Below are 12,513 nucleotides of genomic sequence, written 5' to 3' on the forward strand. Positions count from 1 at the left end.
CAGGCTTTTTTTGCACCCACCATGCTCTGCAAAGATAAACTTGAAATATAGGGCTCTACGGATACATAGAAAAATATTGTCTATCGCCCCAGGAAGCACTCAAAATATATTTCTATGTGTTCTGAACTATTTCTTTATAACCCATGTAGCACCCAAGGTTGACCTCTTCTCTCCATGTATGTATGTGTCTCTCTTTCCTTCTACTCCTCTTGGCTACTGACAGGGTTAGAAAAAAATCACATACATTTATGTATTAATAATTAAGTTTATCAGGTTGCCTTCATTATCACTCAGGTGTGACTTGCATTAATAAATATGATAGATAAATCTAAGTTTATAGTGCTAAATTAAATCTAGTGATAAATTAAATAAATTAAATCTAGTGATAAATTAAATCTAAGTTTATGATCTCTCTTATGACTGTCCACATGTGGATCTGAATTTTGGTTTTAAAGGCTTCCAGAGCTCATGTAGCTTTTCCAGATTTCTTCAGGAGTTCCACAGCTGAGTGGTGGGCAAGGGAAATTATAGATTTCTACAATGACCAGATGAAGTTTGATGGCTTGTGGATTGTAAGTAAGCTTTGAAAAATTTATCTTTTAAGTTATTTATTGTGCAGCGATTATGCAAAGTTACTAGGCTCTAATAATGTCAATAAAATATTCTTTGTAAAAATTAGCTCACTCATTTTTTCCCATAGAATTTTCTTATGCAAAATCTTCCAAAATAAAGTTTTAAAAATGCACTTTATGCTTATTGATTCTGTTTCCTGGACATTTTCAATTTAACCAAAGAACCTACATAGCCTCTTATTCTAGCTATTAATGAATACCTGTAAACATTTATTTTATTGTCATTTAATGTAGGAATTAATCTCATGTTCAAATAACTGTCAATCTTTTGTGTAAGAAATAGTCTTATAAATGTACTAATATTGTTTTCAAACATTTTCTTTCTTAGAGGTAATTTTAAAATATTAGAAGCAAAATTTTTATTAACATAATTTTGAGATAGCACAAAAAAGAATTTACAGCAAGTAAATATTTAGCACAGAAGATTATATATAATCTATAAATTTCTGGAGTTGTAATTTCTTATTCTATTGTTTTTTCCACTGGAAGGCATTAATTTTAAGTGCTATTATGTAAAGCCTTGAGGATTTAAAACTGCATAAGGAATAGCTTTTTTTTAAAAAAAAATAATGGAACACGTGTGTTTATTGGTTGTATAAAGTTATGTACTATAAGGAATTCTCTTAAGTATATTCTGAGAATGATATCTTGATGCAGAAAAAATAACCTGTTTTCAGGTAGAGGAAGTCACCTAAATGGTAGATCATTTATATATTTAGATCATGATCCCATATGAATGGCTAATGAGATACTGAGATGTGTGCTCAATAGAGATATTTCTTGAAATTTTCTGTATTTGTAAACAATATCTTATGTTTTTAAAAATAAAGACAATTGATACCAGCCTCAGGTCAGGAATGGAGGGAAAGGTGATAATGGGATATATACTATTATAATTTAAATTTTATGTCTTGGAAATATAAATATTTATTCACTTCTATATGTAGGAAAGAAAAATAGGACATTTTATGTTTCTAAAAAGAAAGGCATAGGTTGATAAATGTTAAGAAACACCGAGTTAAGCTAAATTCTTTAGCTTCATTGAGGTGTTTTATATTTTGGTTTTTTATAATAGTGAGTAAATGTAGTATATTATTCAAATATGCTACTCTAATTTACTCACTTTTAGAATTAGTTCTTTTCAGAATATATGTTCTAAATTTATTTCTTGTCTTTCTCTCTTGCCATTTTTAAGGATATGAATGAACCATCAAGTTTTGTAAATGGAACAACTAGTAATCAATGCAGGAATGTAGAGCTAAATTATCCACCTTATTTCCCAGGTACAATATTATTGCTATGCATTGGATATTACTATGTTATTATTTTCTATTAATCAGTTTATATATACCTGAGGATGTAGAGTAAGATTTGCATTCCCAGTTTTCACTACCCACTCATACACTGGACCACAACTTGACTCATTACCAATATTACTCAATTACTCAGTACCAACAAATAATTTGAGAAAAACATAAAATAGTTTGAGAAAAACATATACATGTTTTATGTATACAAACACAAATCTAAATTTGCTTGAAGTTGTTACCTTGATTTTCTTAAGAATCTTTCCAGATTTGAAAATTTTAAATACTCTTTAAGAGTATTCCATAGTCATTCTCATTCTCTTGTATAGGCAGAAACCTTTATAAACCATTAACATATAAAGTGACAACAAAGCTCTGAAAAAAGGCATCTTAAACTGAGATAAAGTGGATTAAAAAAATAGTGTTGTAGCATTTACCTAGCTCTTAATCTCAAGGTTTTATGTTACCAAGTAGATTTTTTGGTAAAATTTATTTAGTATTTTCCACCAAAATGCATTAAAAATAATAGACATTTAGGAGTATACTTATTTTTCAAGTTTATTAATTCATCTAATAGTTACAATTGCAAACTGATTTTTTCTTTATAATTAGTGTAAAGTATACAAATGATTAAAAATCAAGTTATTTTAAAACAATGATTAATGTTGTTGCCAAAAGAATATGTAGTTATGTGGTACACATTTCAATACATGGGATTATATACTATATTAATAGTTTTTCATTGATTCTTCTCAGAACTCACAAAAAGAACTGATGGATTACATTTCAGAACAATGTGCATGGAAACTGAGCAGATTCTTAGTGATGGATCATCAGTTTTGCATTACGATGTTCACAATCTGTATGGATGGTCACAAATAAAACCTACTTATGAGTAAGCAGCATTCATAATTATCCTCTTTAACTCTTTTTTTTGTCCTCCAGACCTTACATTTAATGTACCTATCTTAAGAGTCCCTCTGACCTTATCTGGTAGCTAGTGTGACTCAGGAATGGAATTTTAAAGTTTATTTAATTTTCACTAAATAATATTAAATAATTAAGCATAAAATAATAGATGGCAAATGACTATTATTAATATATTAGGCATTGAAGCTTTAGAGCACTAGCTCTTAATTACATATTGTAATCACCTGGAGATATTAAATAAGTGATGATTTAATTGGTCTCTTCTACAGCAAAAGGCATATGTTCAGTTATTAATTAAGCATCAATGAATAATTTTTGTAGAAGTAAGATATAGAATAGGAAAAAAAGAAATCTTTCAGGAATATGATTTTCTTGCATGTGAACACATTAGAAAATTGAGACAACTATGTCCTTGTAAATAATTTTCAAATCATTTAAATAAAATTAATTTTGTTTGCAAATTAACTAAACCCAGAAAGTATATTTTCACATAGATGTATAGATTATCAATCATTTTACTCTCTTTTAAGTACACATTTATTTCTTATCAGCAAATATATGTGCCATATATTTAAAATACTAATATTCCATGTATATTGACCCCTTTATATTTATCATGGAAAAATAAAGCAATGAAGATGGTTTTTCTATATGATCTTTTTAAAGAGGGACATAATGTACAACTTGGAAGTTTTAAGTTAATGAATACAGTGTTGTCTCTATTTTCAAAAGATGGTTCAATATATCATCTTATGTCTATTTAATGTATTTTTAGTTTCCTGTACTTTTGATTTGAGATATTCATTGCCTCAAAAATTTCCTGAGCTACTATTGCATGCCAAGAACTGTATTAAGTATAAGAGATACAAGGAAAATTAAAACATAATGCTTGACTACAGGAACCTCAAGATCTCATGAAGGAAGCTTTATCATAAACAAATGAGTAAAAACAATGTGGTCCATGCTATAAAAAGGAAATGATTCAATAATGTTGAAAACAAGTTAGTGAGTAGTAAAGTTTGTTTAATTAGGTATTTGAGGTATCTTCTCCCTGGATAGTTCTATAGTTCATTTTCATATACAAATTATTCGAGGAATATAAAATAAATTTTTATTTTCAGTTAATATAATAGCAAAATAATTTTCCCTTTTGATACTCTAATAATGTCATCTCAGTCTACAGTCAGAGAGCAAAGGAGAAGGAGAGAGAGAAAGAGAAAGATAGAAAAACAGAGGGCAGAGAAAAGGATATAGAGGAAAAGAGATGCAGATAATATAATTCATTATTGCATTATTCCTAAAACTATAATATATTTTAATAAGCATAAATTATTTAAGTCACTCTTCAAAGACTGAGGAGGGGAGAAAAGAAAAATATAACATCATTAACCATAATCTTTTATCTTGATGAGATCTTACTTGGTATAGATTCTATGCTTGAAATAGAACAATTAATTTTATTTTTATTAATAAGACACAAGAAAGCCTTTGTCTCTTTAAACTAGCCTCTAAAACAGGAATTATTGTAGCAAGATTTCTCTGCACAGTAATATGTACATTAAGTGTTGACTAGTTATAATTGAGAACAACTGGAGTGATCATAGTTAGAGCCTAGCCCTTTATTTAAAAATATTTAAATTGTCTAAATGCATCCTTGCAGGTTAGATGTGTTTCCTAAATAGATTTAAAAAGTTCAACTTGATTAGTTTATTTGATGCTAGTAATCGTTGATTTAAGTTGTATTCATTGAAGAAATATAAAAAGGCTACTTAATATCTGCATGTCATTCTGGTAAATGTTGGGAGGAAAGAAAAATGTCCTTCGTGTCTGTGAGAATTCTGTAGTATAATGAGGGAATACTCATTTATTAAGACCTAGTTGGAAAAAGAGACAACTCGAATATCATAAATCAAACACTTTTTTCCACAAAGTGGACATAAGTAGAAATATTTGAAGAAAATACTTCATGTAAAAACTCAAAATCCTTCTTTATCTTTATTAGTGCATTACAGAAGACAACTGGCAAAAGAGGGATTGTTATTTCTCGTTCCACATTTCCTACTGGTGGACGGTGGGCAGGACACTGGCTTGGAGATAACTATGCACGATGGGACAATCTGGATAAATCCATCATTGGTAAGTGAGAGTCATTGTATCTATCACTATTGTTTTGTTTTTTCTATTAAGTATTCACTGTTGTTTGTGCTAGTTCATATACTTTATAAGTCCTCAGAATTATACTTTGGCATCATATTTTATGAAATATGATAATCAGAATCAGAAAAAGGCAATGGGCAAGGAAGCAGGATTGGGGATGCTGTGTAGAAATTAATGATGTCCAGCTAGTTTATTTTGGGAAAATAATGTTCTTTTAGGCAAAATTTTTCTGGTTGAAAAAGGCAGATTCTGGGAAAGATAACATCTAGAGCTAAGAAATAGAAATGAATAGAAATTCTAAATTGTAGGGAATAAGAATTACTAATAGATGTTGAAGAAGGAAATGTTTCACACCAAATTTGGAAAGGATTTTGTGACAATCATTAAATCATTTTAAAGGAAAAAAAAGGTACTTTAATGTTAAAAGATACTTTAATTAAAAGATACTTTAATGTTTCATGACTAGTATTAAAAACTATTTACGATTGGTAAATAGGCTCAAGGAAACAGTGGATGTTTAGAAATATTCCTTTAAAAGAAGGGCACTTTTTGAAACCTTAAAATTTGTACCCCCATAATATGCTGAAATAAAAAAAAAAAAAGAAGAGCTGAGAAAACACATGCATTCTATTGTATTGAAGTGATCATTCCTTAAGAGGATTTTATTAAAAGAAGATCATTCAATTTGTCTCAAATGATAGGACCTAGTGTTATCTAATTGCAGAAACAGCCTCTTTATTTTCGAAAATGAAACTGGGAAACCACTATCACTCTCTTATCACACTATCATGTTTCAATAACAGATTTGTGCTCTATGTCATGTTGTCAAGAAAGTTTATAGTGTCTTATATAATCATTAACACTATAAAATTTAAAAATGAATGTTATGAGAAGTGATGTAAAATTATATTAATAATTTGAAAAATGTTTCATTAAATTGAAGGTTGCTGTTAGAAAGAGAGCATCTTCATGAGTAGAAATAAAATATATTAAAATACATGAAATAGTTGCTTTCTAAATTTTTTTCCATTTTTTTTAGGTATGATGGAATTTAGTCTCTTTGGAATATCATATGTAAGTAGCTTTATTCCATTTATCCTCCTAAATTATAAATATTAAGAAATAAACTATTCAAAACTAATTAAATATAACAATATATTTTAGACTGGAGCAGACATCTGTGGTTTCTTCAATGATTCAGACTATCATCTCTGTACCCGCTGGATGCAAGTTGGAGCATTTTATCCATACTCAAGAAATCACAACATTGCAAATACTAGAGTATGTAATTACTGCATTTACTTTCGATATTCTCCTGCAACCAACCTTAGAAGTTTTTTAATAGAATGCATCTTACTTGGCTGATTTTCAGATGAATGTTTTTAAACTTCTTTATAATTATAGAGGACATCTGAAACCATAACTTTGAGAATATTCTGAGTTGGAATATACTTTATTATACTTTAGAACACATGGCTTGGTTAGCTGGCATATTTACTGCTGTCCAATATAATTTTGGAGTGCTTAGGAGAAAAAAAGCCTGCCTCTGGAACTTCTTTCAAACTGAGATAGAACAATAAGGAAGCCAGCTGCAAACTAAATAATTGGAAGTGAAAGTCATTTGTATCAATGCACGAAATGAACAGATTTAAAAGGCAAAGATAAACAAGTCGAGAAGCTGAAAAATATGTTAATAAAAGGAAAGGGATTAATGAGAACTAATTTCTGTGTTATAGTACAGCTATATACTTTAATAAAATGCCTGGAGGAATTTTTGAGTAATTGGGGAAACAATACTAAAAATCATGGAAAAGTAAGAATAATTAGAGGCAATACCTAAGCACAAAATTTCATAATACTTTCAATGAAGAAGTTCAGAGAAAAGATAAATTAGCAAAATGCACATAGTGGAGGAGTTGAAGACAGCACAGGACTTTGAAGGATTTGTTCCCATCATAGTAATTGAATAGCAGGTCTCATGATGTGCTGTGAAATTTTGCCACCCATGGGAAATTTTAGTTGAAATTGAAAGGAGAGTTTATTTTAGAAAATGCTGCAATATAAGAACGAAAAGGCAGAATGGAACCACAATTTGGAAGAATTTTAAAGTTGAACAGTAGAGACATAACTTGATGGAACAGGAATATTTTAACAGGAAAACTTGCTGTCCATAATGCAATTTAGAGGGCTGTATATATAGGGGAGATGGTGCAAGAGTCAATAAAAGCCTGGGCAGAATTCACTAAACTAAACAAGTATTTATTGAGATTCTACTATTTAATATTTAAAAAGTCTTTGCCTTAATGATTTATATATTCTAAGAAGAGATAGAGATAATAGATATATATATTTATAATATGTGAGTAAATATGTGTGTATAAGGGAAAATAGAATAAGCTAAAGTGATAGAGATTTATACAGGTTCTGTTTTAGAAAGGAAGCTCAGAAAGGGCAGGATGAAAGTATGTTAGAGCAGAGATGGGAGTAGGGGAAGAGTAATCACTATAAATATATGGAGGAAGAGAAGTTGGGAGGAACAAAGTGAAACACTGCAAGATCATAATGTGATTGTAGTTTTTGAGGAAAACTGAAATGTAAAAGCAGGGAAAGGCTGAGGAAGTATTTGTAAATAAAAATTTCAGGGACAGAAACTTCCACTTAAGTTTAAATATAAATTAATATAATTGAACTTTGGAATGTATGATTTAGAATTTAATGCTTGTATATCAACATTCTAAAATTGAAATCATATTAATGAAGTTAATAAGCAACAGATGTGATCTTTGTCTTTTCTTTTTGTTTAACTTTGAAAGTACTAACAATGGGATCACATATAGCTTAATACTTCTTGGACCATTTTTACTTTCAAGGTTTTACCTATTCTAATACTGCATACAACAGCTATGACAATCATCATCCAAACTTTATTACTCCTGAAATCTAGAAAAATTGAAATCTTCATAGATATGACAACTCTAAACAAGACCAAGGGCTTATAGCTGTACATAATTTTGCTTTGTTTCAGAGACAAGATCCTGTTGCTTGGAATGAAACCTTTGCTAATATGTCAAGGGACATTCTCAATATCAGATACACCTTATTGCCCTATTTCTATACACAAATGCATGAAATTCATGCTCATGGTGGCACTGTTATCAGACCCCTTTTGCATGAGTAAGTACAAAGTTTCTTTGTTTTTTCCTTCCTCAAAGATGTAGCTTTCATTTAATTTATTCAATAATTTCTTATAGTTCAATGTAGAATATTTTAGATTAGAAAGTTTTTATTTGTTATGTTAGCATTCATTTTGGGTTAATAAAGCATTTACATAAATAAATCTACTAATAAACAGACTAATATATGCAATTTAAGAACAAAACACCTTAATCAGTTATTAAAAAGTAATAATTGTTAAGAGTAACAACTATGTACCAGATATTATTTCAGATGTTTGATATACATAATTCATTCAATATTTTACAAAAATATTCTTGGAAAGAAATAATATCATCCCTTATGATTTAATTAATTGAGGTTTACTGCAGTTAAGTAAATCTACCATGTATATATTTCTGACTGAAGAATACCATTTCACTTTTTCCTTGAAGTGTGCTAATAAGATATGTTTGAACAATTCCATCATTCTCCTTAGAATTTTTTTTGATTCACCCTTAAAATTTCAACTAATACAGAACCAAGCCTTGAAAATTCTATGACATGGCATAGTTGCAAACATTTTAACTTGTTCTATTCTTAAAATGCAAATACGAGGACATTCTTACTATGAATGTTAAAAAAACAAACAAAACATATAATCAAACAGAAAAACAAAAAAACCCTAAATAATCATAGTATACTTAGCTTTTTGTGTGCCTTATATCATCAGAATAAATGAATGAATTGTTAGATTCCACTATTGATAAAGGACTAAAACAGTGACAAATATTTACCAGAATTAAAGCATTAGTACCCAACATAACATTACCAAAATAATAAATTGATCAATATGCCTTCTTTTTTGATAACAGTATGAGAAATCCAGTTTTCTTAAAATAAAAAAAATAATTCCTTCTAGATTCAAGTTATTCTATAATTACTTTATTGATTTATTTACCATAATCCCTTCTTAATTTTATTGATCCCCATCCTTTTTCATTTACAGACTCTTCCCCTTTATCTTATTCCTATAAACTTCTCAGAATATTTGGGGTAACAGCTCTGAACTGAGTCCCCAACCACAAACATTAATAATAATGCTTGTCCTGTTGAGAATGCCTATGCCTTGGCTCTCAGGGGAAGTCCATGGAAGGGTAAACCCAGCAGTCCAATTCAGCATTAATCTCAGTTTTTAATAAAGCAAAACAAAATGAAACTGAACAAATTTTATAAAAACAACTTTTCTCTTTCATTTCAGTTTGAGAAGAAATGTGAGCATTTAATACTGGCTATTCTCAAATTATAAAAGCAGTTTTGTTTTTTCTAGCCATTTATATTTAAAATTAAATGATCTCTTTGCATATGGAAAAACCTTTAAACACATGTAAATTAAGCATATAGACAGCTCTATAGTATAGGATAATCAAACTCTATTTAAAGTTAACAGATTTAAGATTCTTATAGCACGTGTCTCACAATTTTCTTCCAGCGTAGTTATATTTACTTCCTAGTTTGTTGATCATACATTAGGCGAAGTTAATATTTGTATTTCTATGAGTTCTCTTCCAACATGATTTCTCATTCAGTTGGTCTTACATGTTCATCACAATTCTCTGCATTTTTCAGAAAATTTATTCATAGTCTAGAATTACTCATAAAATATAGTACTGCTGTGTGCTGAATCCAAGGACTAGGATTGTTTTTGATGTATTTTTAGGTTGATTTTCACTTTAATCCACAAAAGTCCATACTGCAAAATGTGATTTGAATATTATTCTAATGGTATTCAGAAGAGATAAGGTTATTTGACTTAATTTAATTATTTCTAATTATTTTGTCAAGGTTCTTTAATGAAAAGCCAACCTGGGATGTATTTAAGCAGTTCTTATGGGGTCCAGCATTTATGGTTACCCCTGTATTGGAACCTGTAAGTCCTACCGCATAATTTTGTTCACAAAATAATTTTTTTGGTTTATATGTTTTTTAATGGCTATATATTTAAATTCCAGTATGCTGAAAGTGTATATGGCTATGTCCCTAATGCTCGGTGGTTTGACTACCATACAGTAAGTATTCAAGAAATTCTGGGGAATTAACTAAACAGAAATGGGTAATAGTTTGGTCCTAGCCTTTCCATTAATGATGTATATGATTTACTTTCCACTTTAAAAAGTAAGATATTTCCTGCTGTTTATACCTGAACCAAACCAACACACACTGAAATAGAGTTAATTTATTCTGCTATTGCTTGTTATACAGTCATTGATTTATTTTAGCAAATAAACATGGAAAGGTCACATAACAAACAAAAAGGTCATTGCCTTTTATTGGATATGTAAAATGATCATTTAAAGTAGTGCAGTCCTTCCAAAAATAATGTACATGACAACTCAGGAACAGCTTTTGTGACCTTTCAAAAATTCGCACATTTTCTGCATGTGAGCTCCACAAAAACAAGTATCTGCAAATTACTTGCAAAGCTATCATAAGGATTTACATTTAAGAACTAAAGATATATTCTAATATAAATGTTATTGTATATATGTGAAGTACACACTATGATATTATGGGATACATATAAATAGTAAAATAATTACTATAGTGAATCAAATTAAGATTTCCTGAATAAATGTTTGTTTCTAAATTTTTTAAATTGAAAAGTGTATTGTTTAGCTTTACAAACGTGTCCCTTCACTTACCAATATTGCTGATGATTCCACTCCTTGCTTTTTTGGTTCTTCTTTCCACCCCTTTCATTTCCAGGGCCAAGATATTGGTCTCAGAGGACAATTTCATAATTTTAATGCTTCTTATGATAATATAAACTTACATGTCCGTGGTGGCCACATCCTACCATGTCAGGAGCCTGCTCAAAACACATTTTACAGGTAAGTGAACTGTTTTCAGAGCTCAGATTAAATTTTGAGATACATAATGCTAGAATTGTCAGGAACTAGAAAGGTCTGATATTTTACTCCAATTGCAAGTGAGTACAGTAGCCTGCCACAGTATCAAGGATGCTTGGCAAGAGACAAAAGTCTTTATTATTTATGGCATAACAAGAAAGAGGAACTTCATATTAGCATCAGTTTTTCTTGTCCCCTAATTCCCATGAGAATGACATGGAGTGGCCCAGGCAGATGCTGCACATATAGGAGGTTTGTGTCACGGCTGAGGATCTCCGAGTTTAACAAAAAACAAACATTTATAGGGCTACAAACAAACCTATCCTTTCTTTGCTTTGAAGGAAGACATTATCTTTTTTATACTGGACAGTAATAATAATAATATATTTTTAAAAAAATTTTCCCTGTCCTTCAATGCTATTCACTTTTAAAATAGCCTTGAAAAGAGTTCAGAAGAAAAGCTGTCAGCGTCTCTGCATGTAAGATACACAGTAACGCAAGAGACTAATGGAAAATTGTCTTCCAATAAGACGTCCACTCTTTTTTTTTTCTGTGTTGTTCTCTTTTTATTTATTTATTTATTCAGGATATTATGGGGGTACAAACATTTTGGTTACATGTAATGATGTTTGCCTTGCCCAAGCCAGGGCCACAAGCATTTCCCTCCCCCATGCAGTGCATTCCGCTTCCATTAGTTGTGAATTTACACCCCATCCCCTAACCCCACCACTCAGACCAATATATAAACTAAACTCTATGACCTCTGATATAATATGCAGAAGTACTGGCAAATGAAAGTCTTATATTTTAAATGTCTTCATCTTTTTTCTGCCTCTAACATGTGGAACAAACTATTACTTAGTTCATGGAAACATGATTTTTTATTAACCTGTTTTTAAGACTATTGTTTAGAGCAGTCTTATATTCACAGCAAAACTGAGAAGAAAATCCAGAGATTTCTCAAAAACTCCCTGCCCCCACATATGCATAGTCTCCCCTATTATCAACATCCCCCCCAGAGTGGTAGATTTGTTACAATTGTCGGACTTACACTGACACATTATTTTCAACCAATGTCTATAATTTACCTTAGGGTTCACTTTTGATATCGTAGCTTCTGTGAGTTTGAACAAATGCATAATGACATGTATCCACCATTGTAGTATCATATAGAATAGTTTTACTGCTCTAAACATCCTCAGTGTTCCATTTATTCATCCCTTTCAACCCATGGCAACCATAGTAAATAATTACTTTCTTCATCATGTTGTCTTTTCCAGATGCCATATAGTTAGAATCATATAGTATGTAAACTTTTCAAATTGATTTCTTCCGTTAGTTATATGCATTTAAATTTTCGCTGTACCTTTTCATGGCTTAGTATCTCATTCTTTATCACTAAATAACATTCCATTTTGTGAACCC

At 30.1% G+C, this 12,513-nt stretch overlaps 1 protein-coding gene across 1 annotated transcript in view; it reads left to right on the top strand.

The window, feature by feature from the left end:
• Positions 1-12,513, top strand: part of SI (sucrase-isomaltase) — a 78,830-nt gene that overhangs the window by 57,023 nt on the left and 9,294 nt on the right. Inside the window, exons 34-43 of the mRNA XM_012783233.2 lie at positions 456-572; positions 1,828-1,915; positions 2,696-2,834; positions 4,872-5,005; positions 6,066-6,100; positions 6,191-6,307; positions 8,052-8,200; positions 10,025-10,109; positions 10,192-10,248; positions 10,946-11,070. Of these exons, the coding sequence (XP_012638687.1) occupies positions 456-572; positions 1,828-1,915; positions 2,696-2,834; positions 4,872-5,005; positions 6,066-6,100; positions 6,191-6,307; positions 8,052-8,200; positions 10,025-10,109; positions 10,192-10,248; positions 10,946-11,070 (1,046 nt within the window). The remainder of the gene's footprint in view (positions 1-455; positions 573-1,827; positions 1,916-2,695; positions 2,835-4,871; positions 5,006-6,065; positions 6,101-6,190; positions 6,308-8,051; positions 8,201-10,024; positions 10,110-10,191; positions 10,249-10,945; positions 11,071-12,513) is intronic.

Source organism: Microcebus murinus, chromosome 1, assembly GCF_040939455.1.
Source record: "Microcebus murinus isolate Inina chromosome 1, M.murinus_Inina_mat1.0, whole genome shotgun sequence".
Taxonomy (NCBI): domain Eukaryota; kingdom Metazoa; phylum Chordata; class Mammalia; order Primates; family Cheirogaleidae; genus Microcebus; species Microcebus murinus.